The 16,506-nt window shown below is 39.3% G+C and overlaps 2 protein-coding genes across 2 annotated transcripts in view; both read right to left on the reverse strand.

Annotated features, from left to right (window-relative positions):
- Positions 1-1,548: 1,548 nt before the first annotated feature.
- On the reverse strand, positions 1,549-6,455 carry ypel3 (yippee-like 3). Its single transcript, XM_008305348.1, has 5 exons — positions 6,104-6,455; positions 4,575-4,693; positions 4,384-4,427; positions 3,615-3,723; positions 1,549-2,717 (listed from the first exon to the last, which is right to left on the reverse strand). Exons 2-5 carry the CDS (start codon positions 4,689-4,691, stop codon positions 2,628-2,630), a joined length of 360 nt encoding a protein of 119 aa, XP_008303570.1. The 5' UTR covers positions 4,692-4,693; positions 6,104-6,455; the 3' UTR covers positions 1,549-2,627.
- A 2,272-nt stretch (positions 6,456-8,727) lies between these two features.
- Positions 8,728-16,506, reverse strand: part of gdpd3a (glycerophosphodiester phosphodiesterase domain containing 3a) — a 9,785-nt gene continuing 2,006 nt past the window's right edge. The window contains exons 2-10 of the mRNA XM_008305369.1: positions 15,742-15,784; positions 14,512-14,647; positions 13,568-13,613; positions 13,331-13,449; positions 12,909-12,998; positions 12,545-12,678; positions 12,264-12,323; positions 11,907-11,958; positions 8,728-9,261 (exon numbers count right to left, since the gene is read on the reverse strand). Of these exons, the coding sequence (XP_008303591.1) occupies positions 9,133-9,261; positions 11,907-11,958; positions 12,264-12,323; positions 12,545-12,678; positions 12,909-12,998; positions 13,331-13,449; positions 13,568-13,613; positions 14,512-14,647; positions 15,742-15,784 (809 nt within the window). The 3' untranslated portion in view covers positions 8,728-9,132. The remainder of the gene's footprint in view (positions 9,262-11,906; positions 11,959-12,263; positions 12,324-12,544; positions 12,679-12,908; positions 12,999-13,330; positions 13,450-13,567; positions 13,614-14,511; positions 14,648-15,741; positions 15,785-16,506) is intronic.

Raw genomic sequence — 16,506 nt, forward strand, 5'->3', positions numbered from 1 at the left:
TAAAAATGTACATCATCAGATCATCCATGAGCCCACAACTAATCTGATCTTCTGACAGTGTTTAATTTGAGTTTATAACAACTTCCACCATGTTTCATTTTGACTTCTGCTGGTAAGCAGTACAATACTACTGTAAAACACAACTATGATCCATTCACAGTAATTTGTGGACAAACTGGTTTTGTCTTATAATTGCAAATATTGTTTATATGACATTTTATTTTATATTATCTAAAATGCCTTTAGGATTGAAGTGCCTAATTTAAATTTTGCAAATTAAATTTACATTTGAATCCCTTCATCTTTTTTGAATGGACTGTGGTAACCTAATAGGAGCAACGGTGTGATATTCTCTAAAATTACAATACACAGCATTTAATACTTGAAATAACTGTATACAGAGTGTAGTAAACAGAAAAAACTTAAATCAAACCAACATTGATGTTACCACCCTTTGCTTCTCCAACATTTGCACACAGTTTTTCCACCCATTTGGCAGGTTACTTGCTCCAAGCATCCTGATGACCTTTCTGCTGTTCCTCTGTGGATTTATGCTGCCTCAGTGTCTTCTGTCTCTTCATGTAATCCCAGAGATCAGGGCTCTGTGGGGCCCCCACCATCTGTTACCGGACTAATTGCTCTTATTGTTGCTGAAGACACTTCTTTATGACTTTGACTCTATGTCTGGACTCATGCTGAAGAATGAATCTGGAACTGGTTATATTATTACACGATAAATATGAATCAAAGGCACCGTAAATCTTTCCAAAGAACTGGATTGAAACATGGAAATATACCTACAACCTAGCAGAACCCACAGCACCATCTGCTGGCTGAGCTGCAGAACAGTCAGAGCTTGATTTCATCCTTCATGAAAACAAGAACTCTACTAACCTGCATAACTGAAACTGTAACCTTTACTTTGTTCCAGCACTGTTATGTCACATGCATCAATAAATACTGGCTAAAAAGGAAGTCAACATTATGTCGCAAGTCTGGAATGCATGCTAAGGTTTATCGCTTCTTCACATGGGGATCAGATCAGGGCTTGTATTCTTTAAAAAGATCTTATCTTACCACTAGGAGTCCTCCTAAATGGCACTAGATGCTCCTAATGAAGTTTAAGGGCTATTTTTGGTTTGCATGAGACCGCTGAGATATGAGCAGTGCAGATTGTATTTTTCCAGCGTCCATACAGACGAGTGCAAACCTTCATCTCCGGTGTTGTTGAATTGTTTTGACTTGTCACTGAGCCAACAAAATCCTTCTATTGTTAACCTTTTCAAAAAACACTGAGGAGAAACCTTCTCTGAAACTTGACATCCTGAATATTTCCGAGTAGTTTTCTCTAATTCTGACAGCTGTTTTAGCTGTTTTGTGAACACAGCCCCAGACTTTCATGTTGTCTCTGTACTTAAAAGAGAAACTTCCTCAACGTCTACTTTATGTATTCGTCACTGAGCTAAATGAAGAAAAGAATGTGTTTCAGGAACCAGAAGCAAGATTTCATACAACATGAAATGACAAAAGAAAACTTAACCACAAATGTTACTGGCACACTATTTTAATGAAAGATCAGGTTAAAATAAAAACACTTTAATGAAAGAAGCAGACATTAAAAGTCACCATAAATATGCTACATTATCCTAATCACACTTGGCTCTAACACGAACTAGCGAATGTATCTGTGAGGACAGCTCGGTGTTAGGTAATACACATATAAAGGATAGATCTCATCAGCATTAAGGAGAAGTGAAGATATCCCAACTGTGCAGTGGAAATTCCAGACGTGAACTAACTCCAGACTAATGCTTCTCAACACTGTCCAGCTTAAGACATCTCAGCAAACACTGCACACACACACACTCACATCCTAAAAGGTATACCTGCAAGCAGAAGACATTCATACTCCAGATTTAAGAATTCTTGCAGGTGGGATTTAACATTACTAATTCCACAGCCTGATTGCCTTTGGCAAAATATAAACAAGTATTACTGATCTTATCATAAAAACATGAATTTCACAGATTTAAAAAAACAACAACAAAAAAAACAAAAAACAAGCCCTCCCGATGCTCTTAGCATTTCCATACCCTCGCATCACATGATCAGTGGGTTAAACAAGCCTAAATACTTAGTTTGGGCCAGATAAATCTAAATGTGCACCTTAAAGTCAAAGGGAAAACCCACATACCTGCATCCGATGTGTAAGAAGATCAAATAATTTGACTTGCACTAGCCTCGCCGTCACAGAGTGAGGCTGTTTGGTGGTCACTGAAAACGGTTTGATCACTAATACACTTGAAAAATCCAACACGCACTGGTGCCTGTGCAACTACATCTCCCAGGTTTCCACACACAAACCCTGCACTCATTCAGTCCATGTCCCGGCACAACTAGCAATTGGGATAGCAATATCAGCAAATGTGTTGTTGTGCTCGCTGGAAAAACATGAAGAACACATAAAGATAAGGCATCACATGCTATTCTTGGCAAAGCTTTATGAAGTGATAAAGTGTGGCACAGCGACGGCTCGAACGCGGGATGAAGAAGCTACACTGGAACCCTTTTAAGTTGAGGGGATGCAACTTTTGAAAAAGTCATGAAGAAAGATGAAGATTTCCCTCTCAGTCCCAACCGTTGTCCTTTATCATGTGGGACAGCTCGATGATGTACTTCCCCTCCTTGTACTTCTGACTCAGTTCGAAGGCCTGTTCCTGCAGGAGAAAGTTGCAAAAGGGTTGTTCAAACGAGATGAAAGTGTAGCTTCAACAAACGGTCAAAAGGAAAAAGGATTCACGCTTTCAAATCAATCTGAATATTCATTGTAATCCTTGAGTTTCACCCACAAATGACTCAATTATTTAACTGACACACTGAAGCAGCTGCAACATCAGTGCATTTGTCACTGTACTAAATTTCGACATTCAAAGCTAAATAATATGAATATTCTGACAGATTTGGGTGTGTGAAACCTTATTGTACTTCTTGGATGACAACTTTGGTTGCACACATTCGAGCTTAACTGTATTTCACAAAACTATGCTGACAATGAATGTGTCATTTCCTCCGTTTTTCTTTACCTTCAATGACCTACAACAAAATCTGAACTCTTGGGGTGACAAGTTAACTTTTTTTTTTTTTTTTAAACAATGTGGTTGTTAGCTAAATAATATCCTGTATTTTTCCCCTAAAGCAATTTAACATAGTTAATGCATATGTGGCAATGTGTGTTTCACATCTCTTGACATTTTACATAAAATTAAAGTGAAGTGTGTAAAGCTATATTTGGCAGGTAGAGTGTAGGTTTGGAGCGCGATCACTAAGAAATGTAACGTCAGCATTGACTACTAGAATTGTGACTGGTCATCTTGGGTCTTTTTTGATGCTGATGGAGATTATTAAGAGGGAAGTAAATGTAAATGAAGTTGAAATAACAAAGAAAGACTTCTGCTTTTAGGTAAGACACATCTAGTGAAACCATCTCTACCACACAACTTCTGGTCACCGTAATCATCTTCTCCATTGCAGCGAATGAACAAATGGAAACTTTCATGCATAAAACCGATTTCACGAACAATCAGCCAGCATCTGTTTGTCGGGGACAGACTTACATATTTCCAGCCCAGCGTGGTGTGACAGTTTTCACAGTAGATGTCGGCCACCGCGTGAAGTCCTGTAAGCAGCAGCCTCTCCTCCGCAGGTCCACAGCCGACGTTCACCCTGAAACAAATGCAGCTTCGTCAGACAACAGCTGCTCTCTGAGTCACTGAAGGCTTCACAATAATGATTAAACTACTCTGCTTAGCTTTGCCCTAAACAGCGAAGGATCTCCTCTCCTGCACTGCTGCCATAACTTCATTTAAAGGAGACAAAAACAGTTGAGGGGAGGACACCTTTCCAAGAATTTAAAGCAGAGCTTCACTGAACACATTAAGGTTTAAACTGAGCATTCGCTGAAGCTGGATTAAAGTTATTTAATTGGCTCACATCTCAGTGTGCATTCCTGACCCACTAACACAGGATGGCCGTGACGAAAGTGAACTCACCCAACTTCAGGGTTCACTCGAGAGCAAATCAAATTATCTGTTCACAATATGCTCTGTGTAAACATATGTAATACAGGGAATTGGCTTTCACAGACAGCTAGACTATTTCAGAAACACAATCCTGGGAAAATAAAGATCCTAGATATCCCAACAATAGGAATAGTTGGAGAAATAAGTTTTTACAGCTGTGATGAATATAAATCAGTGGTAACTGAATTCACTTTTTGCTTATCTCCGCTGAGATAGAGATAAGATCTGAACTTAAAATAAGATTATGACCCTTTTCTACTTTCAGTGTGAAACATGTGGTAGTACTTCAAAGCAAAATACTTACACAGAGTTGAAGAGGTAGGCTCGGCCCTGGCTGCCTTGGAAAGACTAGAAGACAAGAAGGAAAAGGGAGATCAGGGAAGGAAACCCAAGATAGTGATAATATTTTTAAAAGTGCATGTATTTAAGTTTTGCCCACTTTCTAACATGAAGAGACACCTAAACATGAACAAGAGAGGTGGGTGGCATACTGACCTTGGAGATAAGATCGTCATGGTTGGCCAGATGGGCGCGGCAGTGCACACAGCTGTACCGACGGTGGCAGGAGTCCAGGTAGGCCTGGAACGTCTTGGCCTTTGTCAGCTTCACCATGACTGACGAGATGATGGTAGAAAGAGACAGGAGGGTATTTTATTGTTGCATACGGGTCACTAATGTGGTTATACTGGCTGGTTAATAGAGCTTCAGCGATTCATCAATTAGTTGTCAGTGATTGCAATAATCTGCAACTATTCTGGCCAGTGATTAATCAGTTTGAGTAATGTTTTTAAGAAAAATAAATAAATCTACATCCTCTAATTCCAGCTTCTTAAAATTGAATATTTGTGTTCTTCCTTTATTCCTCTGTGACAGTAAAATGAATCTTTTTGGGTTGTGGACAAAACAATACATTTGACACCTTGGGCTTTGGGAAACACTTAAACATGAACAATGTATTTTTTTGTTTTTTAAACCAACTTTTGACATTTTAGAGTCAAAATACCTAATCAATTAATCAAGAATTTAATCAACTGATATAACAACAATTAAAACAGTGATTCGTTGCAGTCCCTTTGGTTAACCATAACAACAGATCAGTCGTGTGGAAGGCGTTCCTTTAATAGTCTCTTTATCTATTACTTTATCAGTTAGCAAACCCAGGACAAAAGACACAAACAGGTTTTCCAGCAGCTTTGAACACACCTGATAACAGCAACACAACATTGTAAAGCTCTATCCTGACCCAACTGTTGCAGGAAAATAGGTGGTTGCCTGATCAGACGATGTCCAGAGTAAATGCCAGGATTCACAATAAATGTAGTGTTTTAGCCACATGGACCAATAAGTTTCTGGTTAATGATAAAATGAAAAGCAAATAAAAAAAACAAAAATTAACCCTCCTGAGTCAAAATGATGAGGTGTGACCTACTAACCCTTAAGTTTGCGCTAGAAAACCAAAACTCTTGTTTACTAATTAACTCTGGACGCATCACTTTGAACTATATTTGTCACAACCTGCCATGTTCACGTTTCTCATGTTAACATTTCATGTACATTTTATTTTCCTAGCAGAAACGGGGCTAGTTAAACGTCAATGAATAAAAATGAAATGCACCCTTTGTGAACAAAATGTCATAATTATGTAACTTCTTGCAGCCACTATGCAGAATATCAAACAAGGCACATATTATTAGTGGAGACTAATGCTGGCATACAGGTTTGGGCACAGTTGCTTCCTGGTTCAGAATAGCCTGCACAGATGCAATCAGTTAACCCAAATTCAAGCCCTGGCAACGAGTGCTGCGCAGTTTGTGCATCATCCGACACTGGTGACCGTCTGTCGGTCGCTATTTAATAACACACGAGTCCAAAAACGGCCTGATGCATCTGCAGCCACAACACAAATCGGCCACTGGCTCTGTGCTAGCTTGTGTTAGCTGAGCATGCTAGCTCCGCACAGTAAACACACACAACAGCAGCGCAGATGCGCATTGCAGGATATTTTCCGGTGTTTGTCCGCTCACCTGATATTACCGAAGCTCCTCACGGTCCCACACGGCGGATCGACGTGACCTGACAGTCGAAAAACACTCGACAAAAGCCGATAAGACGCCGCAGCTCGGTTCGGTGTAACGGACCACCACGCGCTGACGGTCCGAACAGAACAAAAAGAAGAAGAAGAAAAAAAAAAAAAACGACAACACACGCAGCCCTCCGGTTTGTTGCAGCGGAGCCCGTTTACCCGCGTTTCTCTTTTGAATCTCAAACCAGTGCTCGAAGTTCCTCCACGGCCTCGGTTTCAAAACGGGAGCTGGAATTCGACAATGCTGGCAGGCTGACAGAGAGAGAGAGCGGCGGCCCCGGCGGGAGAAAAATGTGGTTTGTTTATGAAAACACGCAGAGGAGGAAGTCTGAGGAGTGCAAAACAAACGGCGGCCGACCAATCAGAGGCGCCCGGTGACGTCTAGAATGTGGGTCAACCAATCAGATGCGACTTCACAGGAGCCTTTTATGGCATATCAGTTGATTGCTGCTGGTCCAGTTTCATAAATGCTGTTAGTGGGTTATCACTTCAGCTGTGGGTTTGGGATAAAAGTGCAAACAGTGAGTGACAGAACAAGAACAAGAATTACTTGTTATGCGACAAGATCCAGTAAATCTTTAATATCACTGCACAGGAAGGACTGGGAGGTGGTTGTTGTGGTTCCTTTATTGCTTTGCATGTCTGACTTCAGGTTGTCTGTTGCATGATTTAAACCAGTCCCTAAAGAAAACCTGCAAAAGATTCTCTCTTCAGTTCACATTTTATAGACTCAAGTGGCTATTTTAATTGATTTGTCTCTTCTCAGTTTAAAGGTCAAAAAATAGTAGTGCTGCAACTATTGGGATTTTTCTAATTTAAAGTCACACCTTATCATTTTTAAGGTTTAAATTTAGATTTTCATTCATAAGCCAGCGACGGATTAGCTCATGTGCCTTGATGAAGAAAGTAATTTTCTTTTATTTTGATGATGATTAAGAAAGTCATTCTCTTTTCACAGACCCCCGATTCCACCCCCTGTTGTTCATTGTCCCCTTACCTCCTGCCAGTTGATTAGCAACTGTATGTTAACTAACCACCATTCGTTTCTGTATTTACATACAGGCACCCCCCACTCTCTGACGTACCCTATAAAATGTGTGACTCGGCAGATCTTAGGGGTCGGTCCACCATCACAGACTCATGCTCTGTGTTGGTGAGCCCACCGTATACCGAAATACTAATAAACACCCCCTACAGCAAACTTCACATGAGGACTATGGGTAAAATTTCTTCAACAGCCTAAAGCAATAGATCGATTGTGATATTCACTCTGGGCATCACCTGATCACGTAACCACCTAATATCCTGCTACACATGGGTCACATTATGTCAGCATAAAGTTTTACACTGTTGTATTGCTGCTATCAGATGTGTTACAAGCTACTGCAAAACCTGTTTGTGTCTTTTGTCCTGAATTTCCATTACTGAAGGGGCAAAGGTTAATCAGACCGACAAAGGAAAGCAACTTGTCCTCCACAGGCTTGATCTGTATTAACCACTAGGGCTGCAACTAAACATTATTTTCATTGTTGACTTTCTCAGTCATTTGATTCGCCGTTTTGTCGTAAAAAATGTCAGAAAGTGGTGAACAATGTCGATCAGATGTGGTCCTCCAATACCTTGTTTCGTAAAGAAACCAGAAAATGTTAAAATGTAAGAAACTGGAATCAAAGAATTTTGACTTTTTTACTTGAATGATCAAAATAGTTGCAGATTACCACGCTGAAGTCTGAGCCAGTATACATAGACGGCTAACCCACGTAACTAGAAATTCCAGTTGTACAAATTATGGTTTTATAGTGAATTTATTAGTTGAGAAGCCACTGATTCATCGTTGCAGCTCTATATAATATTGAAAAATCTAAAACCCAACGATGCAGTGATAGTTGATTAACACTAACACCAAATATTCATGTGTGATAAGCTGACACCACTGATGTTTGGCTCAAAACAATCACTTGATGATCAAAATTGTTGCCAATCTATTTTATTTGGAGCTAATTTATTAATCTACTAATTGTTTCACCTCTATTAAAGAGCTTTCTGTTCATACTGTAAGTTTTTCTTTTGCCTGCGAACTCCATTTTAAGGTAATCACTCACAGCTCGTGCTCTGTAGGAATGTAAACCCCCCCAGATTCCTAGAAATAATTCTAATGACATCCTCTTGTTTTCTTTACTGGGTCACTTATTCAAACTTTTGCTCTTTGCGCCTACTGTTCTAAAGACCTCAGTTAACACACATCCACTTATACTGTATTCCATTAACTGCAGCCAACCTGGGCAGAAAAATACAGCCATTGTTTCACCAACAGACGAGGCGATTATTATCACAGGCAGACTTTGACCGCGGCTGCCTGGGAAAACCAGGCCACAGGTGAGATTTACTGCGCATGCAAACCTTAGGTCTTCAGTGAAAAGAAATGGATTAAAAACAGCTGCACTGCAATGCCTGGATAACATTCTGTGCATATATAGATCTCTTTATAGTGTCAATTAATGCACGTTTTCTTCATTTTTATTTTCATTCTGATGCCGTAAAACAACATGAAAGCAAAACTCCAAGTGGTTTGTCACATATGATTTATTCCTTAAGTTCAGCACTTACTCAAACCAAGAAAATACCACCAGAGACAGTCAAAACAAAGTCACGTTTGCTCTCTTATCATGGGTGGACATGATAAGACTGGTTAAATATTGACTCTCACGACTCGCTGCTGACAGAGATCACTGACTGTTTCTTTAAATACTGACCCGTGTTTGATAGATTGTGGGTGGAGGCTGTAGAAATACCCTAACAGCACCGTAAACAAGCAATTCTATCAACAGTAAAGGGGCTGAACTTATACCTTTGTCCCCGCCAATACTAGTCTTGTCACGGTGGAGGAAATGGATCTCATGATTCTTGTATTTCTGTCTCTTTAGCAGTTGTTTCTTTGTTTTTTATTTGTCGCTGTCACGTGTCTCATGATCAATCCTGCCTTCTGTTTCTGCTGAGGTAGCTTGACAAAAGAGATGGATAGTCACTCATCACCCCGGTGGCTCCCACGTCCAACGCCGCCTTTATGTCTTCATCTATGTTGCAAACAAATAAATGCACCTGCAATTACAGACAGATAAGTCAAAGTTAAAAAATATAAAAATAAAAAGAAAGGTAATCTAGTTATTCCCCTGTGGTGTGGAAATTAAGAAAACTTAAACCCTGAAGCATCAAAGAGCAGCTGTTCAAGTTAAAGTGTAGACAAATAATTGACACAGTATGGCGTCATATTAATATCTTGCAATAATGTAAGTTATCTTGACATTCTGCATCATTAAAATATATGTAATACTGCACTTTAACATATATAGTTCCTATATGAAGTATTCATCCCCCTTGAAAGTTTTCTGCTTTTACTGTTTTTTAATATTGAAACATGGTCGACATAATTAGCCTTCTTTGAAATTTCAAATAAGACTCTTTCATGTAAAAGTGAAAACGGATGTCTACAAAATAATGTTGATTAAAAACATAGGTAAAGTAAGCGATTGCAGAATTTTTTTTAACCCTGTTAAAGTTAGTATTTATTAGATGCACCTTTGGCCCTATGATTTAATCATCCTCGCATGTGTAGACACTGAAATTTTACCTCATTCGTCTTTGCTGTCAACTGTCAAAGTGCACAGAGATTGTGAGTGAACAACCCTTTTCAAATTCAGGCACAAATTTTCAAATGGATTGAGGCCTGGGCTCTGACTCGGGCGGTCCAGAACATTGTTTTCTTTTCACCATTTTGTTTAACTTTGGCTTTGGAGAAATCTTTGACACTAAAGAGTCTCTTTTTTCAGTCAATTTTAGTCCAACAGCCAAATTAAATTAACCATAATTCAATGTTGAAAAGCAATGAAAGGTTCCTTGTCATAGTGACTCTACAGCGGATTTGTTTTACACATTGTTGTATTATGGATTCTTTCGTATTGGAGAAAAAGCAGTTTTCTCTTTCAGGCTGATGTTTCCATCGTCAATCTGATGATATTTTTGCAATACATTACATATTGCTCAATCATAGGAAACACACTTGACGGTACCGTGTCATTCCCACCTTCCAATACCGACACTTGGCTACGTTTTCCTGGAATGTGGAGCTGTTCTAGGAAAACACCTCTATTTATATCATCTATTCGTCAGTGTTCAGATGCGGTGAGGCACTCGGCAGCTGACAAGGCCACGCTCGGCATATAACTTCAACTGTTTTACATGCTCCAACTGCTCAGTGGCCACTCATGGCCTGACAATGGGGCTGATCTCACCACAGCACAGATTACTCACATCATGATGGAGGTGATGCATTTGGGACACTCGCAGCGGTTGTGTGAGCTTCTCTGTTTGTCATAGCTGAAGTGTTTTCAGTGTTAAATCATGATGGTTTGGGATTGAACGAGGTTGATGATGTCGTGACTGACTGAGCAGCAGCAGGGGCAAAAAAACATCAGAGTGTCTCTGTTTTGTCACTGATTTGAGCTTTTTCCTTCCACTGATCATCTTCGAGACTTGGACCTAAACCTGATCCAGTGGAGGTTCTGTCCAATAGTGGCTGGCTCAGCAGAGCAGGGTTTCAACAAGCAGGGCCCTGTACTGTTTCTGTCTCTTGCCCACACAGTTCAAACCTGGACAGGTAAACATCTGAAGGACTCTCTTCACATTTGCAAAAGTAAAAACCCTGTCAAGTTTCTCCCCATGCTAACGTGTCCATAGGGTGTTTCTTTACACATCATGAGCGAAATAACCAACATCATGGCTGAGCTTTTTCACCAGTTGCTCAAAACATGGATTCAGGCTTCCAGGTTAAATAAAAGAATCTAATCCTGGCAGTTTGCAGGGTGGGGATTTCTGTGTCATTCTTCTTCTTCTCCAGATTCGGTTTCCAGTTTAAACATGTATGGCTGAATCGCTCTAGTTTTACGACCTGGCATTCGGTCGCACCGAGCAGTTTTATAGCGTCTGAACAGTGTCATAGGTGAGGAGGGACTTCATAGAGCTGCACACGCTACAGGAACGAATCACGAAGAGGTACATGGAAGTCATTTTTAAGTCTTTTAAAGGGATTTTAATGGAAAATTTTTCATGTAATTTTAATACATGAGTTTTTTTTAATAGCTTAAATCCCTAGAGAGGGAATGTATGTTTTGCACAAAACAATATTTGAATAATTTTTTATGACTACATTTCTAATCATCACCTAATCTTTTTAGATTTCACAATTCTTGTTTTCTATTCATTTCTGTAATGAGCCTCGTCAACTTTTCCTTTTGGGTTTGCACTGGTGGTCACAGGAAGTGCGTCATGTAGAAATGTCACATTTCTTACAGTTTTTTGCGATGGCACATTACTTTAATGTCCAGTAAAACAAATAGAAAAAAAAATGTTATATTTATTAATATAGTGGTGGGACAATGTTAACTAATATATGAAAGCGACACTACAATGAGCAGCCTTTATATTTTGTTAAACATGATATTTATAGCAGAAATGTAATCAGAAGCTTCAGTTTATCATTTAAGACGTTAACCAGGTGCCATCCTGATATAAACTGACTGCAGCTCTTGCAGAATTTTGCTTGTACTGCTGATGCAACGCTGCATCATCACCTGTCTGCGTCAATCTTTTCTGATGCAATCTGTAAGAAATACTGTGCACTTATAGCATCAAGGCCAGTGCACCTTCTTTGAACAACAGTGTAAACACTTGTAATGATAATTACCTACCTGAATTCCACGGGCTGCGAGGTGTTTAAAAAGACTCTTCCTCATAGTTATTCTGTAATTAAAGCATAAAAAGTTAATGAAAAAAATAATAATAATCAAGTATATGTTATGCCTGTTGGTGTTGAATTTGAGCTTTTTGGTGTATAAACTGCTTTACTGTATCCAAAAATGTGATAAATCTGCATTGACTACCTCAAATTTAGGCTGGATTCTGACTTTTCTCTTTCGACTTGTAAAACATTATTCCATCTAATACATTTTTTTCCCCTATTCTGGGAATATCTCTTCCATAGTGCTTCGTAGATTTTAAAACCCTAAACAAATGAGGCGCAAGAAAGTTTTCCAAACATCACTCACTTGTCCAACAAGTACACAACAGCTTTGTTTCTCAGGATCGCGTTCTCAGGAATATACATCCTTCAGCACACAAAGGTAAAGAAAGAAAGAACAGAAATGTGCACTTTAACACAATTATCTCACGGTAAATGCAGGAATGAAGGAAAAAAAAATAAAAAAAATATCTACACTATATTTTGGTCTGTCTCAGGCTTTAACCAGAAATACCTCATTGTGTCACAAGACGTGCAAAGACACACATTTGTCTCAACATGTAAAGACACACACTCCTGCAGTCACACCTGTTGATGATGCGCGGCAGGTAGAACTGCAGCAAACTCTCTCCCAGTGGCACAAATGGCAGCAGGCCACTGTAATAGAGAAGCAGGAGCACCAGGCCTCGGCTCATGGTGAAGCTGTATGGCATGGAGTCATTCTACGAGCAAGCAGAGACAGTTTTTGTGAATGAGATGCTCAAAAAGAGGAGAAAAAGAAAGCCTGTGGTCCCATCAGATTTCTAAAAGTCATGCAAGGAAATCTCAAATATTCAGATCAAGCAACTGCAGCATCAGAAGGAGGAAATATGTGTTAACATTTCTGAATGAGTAGCATGGTGGTGCATGATACTGTACAGGAAGCTTTGTCTCCCCCAGCTGGTTCACGTACTGTTCTGCGGCATTCCTCCATGACCGAGGATTTCACAGAGGCCCACACGGTGATCTCCTCCCTGTTGTAGCGTTTAACCAGGTCGGATACCTGCAGAGAAACAGCGAGCCGAGCAACAAAACAGAAAAGTGCTGAGGAGCTGATGTGATACGATGGTGAGTGAAGCTAAGTTTGAATGTAAGTACTGCTGGACTTCACAGGGGCATCACAGGAAAAAGCACTTTAACTCTCAAGCAAGGAAATTATTCACAATTTATGCACCTTAATACCAGTTTCAAGGATGTATCATAATTTTTTTTTGCACACAGGGTTTGATAATATCCAGTAATTCTGACTAAAATATGTGAAAATCAGCATTGTTGACTCATATTTTATGGATTTTTGTCTGACAAGAGTTGGGGATTTTTGTTTGCTTCCTGTACCGTTTCTATCAGCTGGTGATTGTTCTCTTTGATCTCGATGCTGACAGGCATCTCAGGGAACTTCCTGAACACGTCCTCCAGCAGAGCGAACCTCCTGTCTGCACCGCTGCTGAACCGGCCTGAAGGGGTGAAAAGCACACACGCATAAACACACACACTGACCTGTTTCCACATTCAAAGGCTTATTGTTAATGATTGAGAATTTAAAAAAATAAAAAAATGAGAGGAAGAACTCGCCTGCATAAAATGTCACCTCCAGTCGCTCCTTATACAAAGGCAAATCCTGGAAGAAGCAAATGAACAGATAAAAAGTTAACTGTGAAAAACAGGACATTAATTTGCATGCATCTTTGAAGAGATAATGATCAAAGCTGGATGCAAACATTTGCTTAAATATAATCCAATGCTTAAGCAAACAGGCAGAAACTAGTTCTGTTTCTTAGGAAAAACTTGATGAATGCAAACAGCCCAACCCCTTTGGAGATCATTGTAAACACTTCTTTTCAGTGCAGAAACTTGGCTGTTAGAAGTCAACTAACTAGTCACAAAAACAACCGCATCTGGACTAAAATAAAGGTCAGGCCAAGGTCAGTATGAGCTGGTAACGAGAACAGAGGAGAAGGAAGAAGACTTTGTTTTTGTGTTTAGTTTTGGGAAATTACAGCTTAAATTTGTCCTGCTGGAGCATTTAGTTCAAATTCTAATTCTTTAAGGCCACACAACAATTCAACCACATTAGAATCACAACCATTATGACAGTTATTCTCATAGTGACACTGATGAGCAAAACACATATAAACTGTGGAAATCATAAATAAAATTCTGAATAATTAAACCTATGATTGAAATACGATATAATCAGCACAAGTGATTTTCTCTTGACTCAGAAAGTTATTTAGCAAACTATACAAATTCAGCTACATAATAAATAGTTCTAGTAGTCGTACAGACAAAGTAATAGAATATTTTAAAGTGAATGTTTGGCTTTTCATGCAGCTGTTGTGCATGTTGCATTTAAAATGGAGGTTTCAATTCTCCCCTGTACTTTCCATGAGTATTCTTTAATATGTAAATACTGTGTGTGTAACTGATCGAGGCCAAGATCATCCTTTCATCTTTGTATTGTGTAACAAAACCTCATCCTCGACCTTCCTCTTTACAACAGTCCTGCAGGATCCTACCTTCAGATTGAGTGAGGAGATGGTGACATCCTGGCCGGTCTGCCTTCGCAAGTTCTCGTCATGCGACACGACAACATGTCCGTCGTTCGTCAGGTGACAGTCCAGCTCCAGCATCTGGGTTCCCTGCTCCACCGCACTGAAGGCAGAGGTGGAGATAGAAAAGATGTAAGGAAAGAGAAAGCATGCTTTTGTTTTTTGTTGTTTTTTTTTTTTAACCTGTAAAGTGAGAGAGCTTGTGAAAAGATTTATGAAATGGCTGTACGATTGCCTGTTCTTTCTTGAAGCATGATTAAGTGATTGAAGGCTGCTCTGATAATTAACAGAATGGACATTTTTTATCCTGAGTCATGCAATGAGATGCTGAACATTCAAACAAAGTAGGTCCTTAAACTAACCTTTCTATGATCATAGTTAGGCTCAATATCCACCTGATCATTAAGTGAGGATAAATTTATTGAAAACTGAACACTCTCTGAAAACTCTACAAACTCCTTACCTATAATATTAAAAAATAAATGAAAACAATGAGAACAGAGCACAAAAAACAGGCAGGTAAAGATAAAATCACATCACATGAGTCTGCCTCTCTTTGAGTAAGATATTCCACCACTTGGTGTAATAACTGATAAAATTTTGTTTTGTATTTTCATTCTGGTGCTGTTTTGTGCAGCCAGAAAGCCGTAGAGGATCTCGGCAGCAGGGTACCGGTGATGTGGGCTGGTCCTAAGCCAGCGAGAGCTTTGTATGCACTTTAAAATCAATTCTATACGAGACAGCAAGCCATTGCAGCGTTGCCAAGACTGGAGGGATCCTTGTTCTTTGTTATTGTCTGCCATCCAGCAGTCTGGTCCACTTATGATGAAAGTATGAATCAGTTTTTCTGCATCGAAATTAAATGAACGGCGCCTTATTCGCTCTGTGTGTATACGACATAAAACTTAAGTCAGACTCTAAAATAACATCTGGATTTGTTGCTACTAGTTTGACTCACAAGGTCTGATTATCAAGTGTTTTGCACTCTTTTGGGGTTTTGAGATATTTATTAGAATTTATGTCCTATATTAATTTAGTTTGGGAAAGCTATTCTCTGATCATTTATCTATGTGCTTAAAATTGACGTGTTTGCTCTAAAAAAAAAAAAAAGAAAAAAGAAAAATCAGTTTTCTTGTGATAGCTGAATGCAATCTTCTTCCACAGCTGTTCTGAGAGCATCTTTAGTTTGGTACTCACTTTGTGAACGCCTCCATGGTGCTTTCTATTCGCTCTCCGCATCCTGAAAAACAAACACAGGAGTCAGCGTTGATAAAGCTGCAGGACAAATCTGCACCAGATAGCACAGGTTCAGAACATACACACTTGGCTTTGTTTCAACAGATTTCAGTCAAATCTAACCACTGTTTGGGGCAGAGTTGGATAACAGCTGCAGAAAACATTTCTATTATTTCACATTTTATTATTTAAAATATCCCCAAATACAGATATTTGAGTAGCCAGAATAAGATGCCAAGCCACTGGAATGGTCTCATTCTTCATTGCAAATTGATGGTTGTATTGTTTTCAACATGGACCCTGTGGTAGTTTCTTTCTTTTTCATTAATTATTTGCTGCAAGCTAAAAAAAAAAAAAAAAAACAACAAAACTGTTAGTAAATAGTTCAATTTTTACCCTAATCTCCGTATCAATTAGGGGTGGGCGGTACTGCAAAATTTGGTATCGATCCGATACCAAGTAAATACAGGGCCAGTAGAATAGAATAGAATAGAATAGAACTTTATTGATCCCTTTGGTAGAAACCTCAGGGAAATTGCTGCACCAGCAACAACAACACAACATTAGTAACAACAACAACAACAACAACAACAACAACAACAACAACAACAACAACAACAATAATAATAATAATTCTCTCCGGGTTCTCTGGCTTCCTCCCACACAGTCCAAAAACATGTTGAGGTTAATTGGTGATTCTAAATTGTCCGTAGGTGTGACTGTGAG

The sequence above is a fragment of the Stegastes partitus genome, unplaced genomic scaffold (genome assembly GCF_000690725.1).
Source record: "Stegastes partitus isolate 25-593 unplaced genomic scaffold, Stegastes_partitus-1.0.2 Scaffold43, whole genome shotgun sequence".
Lineage (NCBI taxonomy): Eukaryota > Metazoa > Chordata > Actinopteri > Pomacentridae > Stegastes > Stegastes partitus.

Coding starts and splice junctions, on each gene's coding strand:
- ypel3 (XM_008305348.1), bottom strand. CDS start 4,691: ATGGTGAAGCTGACAAAGGCCAAGACGTTCCAGGCCTACCTGGACTCC. Junction 4,428..4,574: donor ATGACGATCTTATCTCCAAG/GTCAGTATGCCA, acceptor CTTGTCTTCTAG/TCTTTCCAAGGCAGCCAGGG. Junction 3,724..4,383: donor GCCTACCTCTTCAACTCTGT/GTAAGTATTTTG, acceptor CATTTGTTTCAG/GGTGAACGTCGGCTGTGGAC.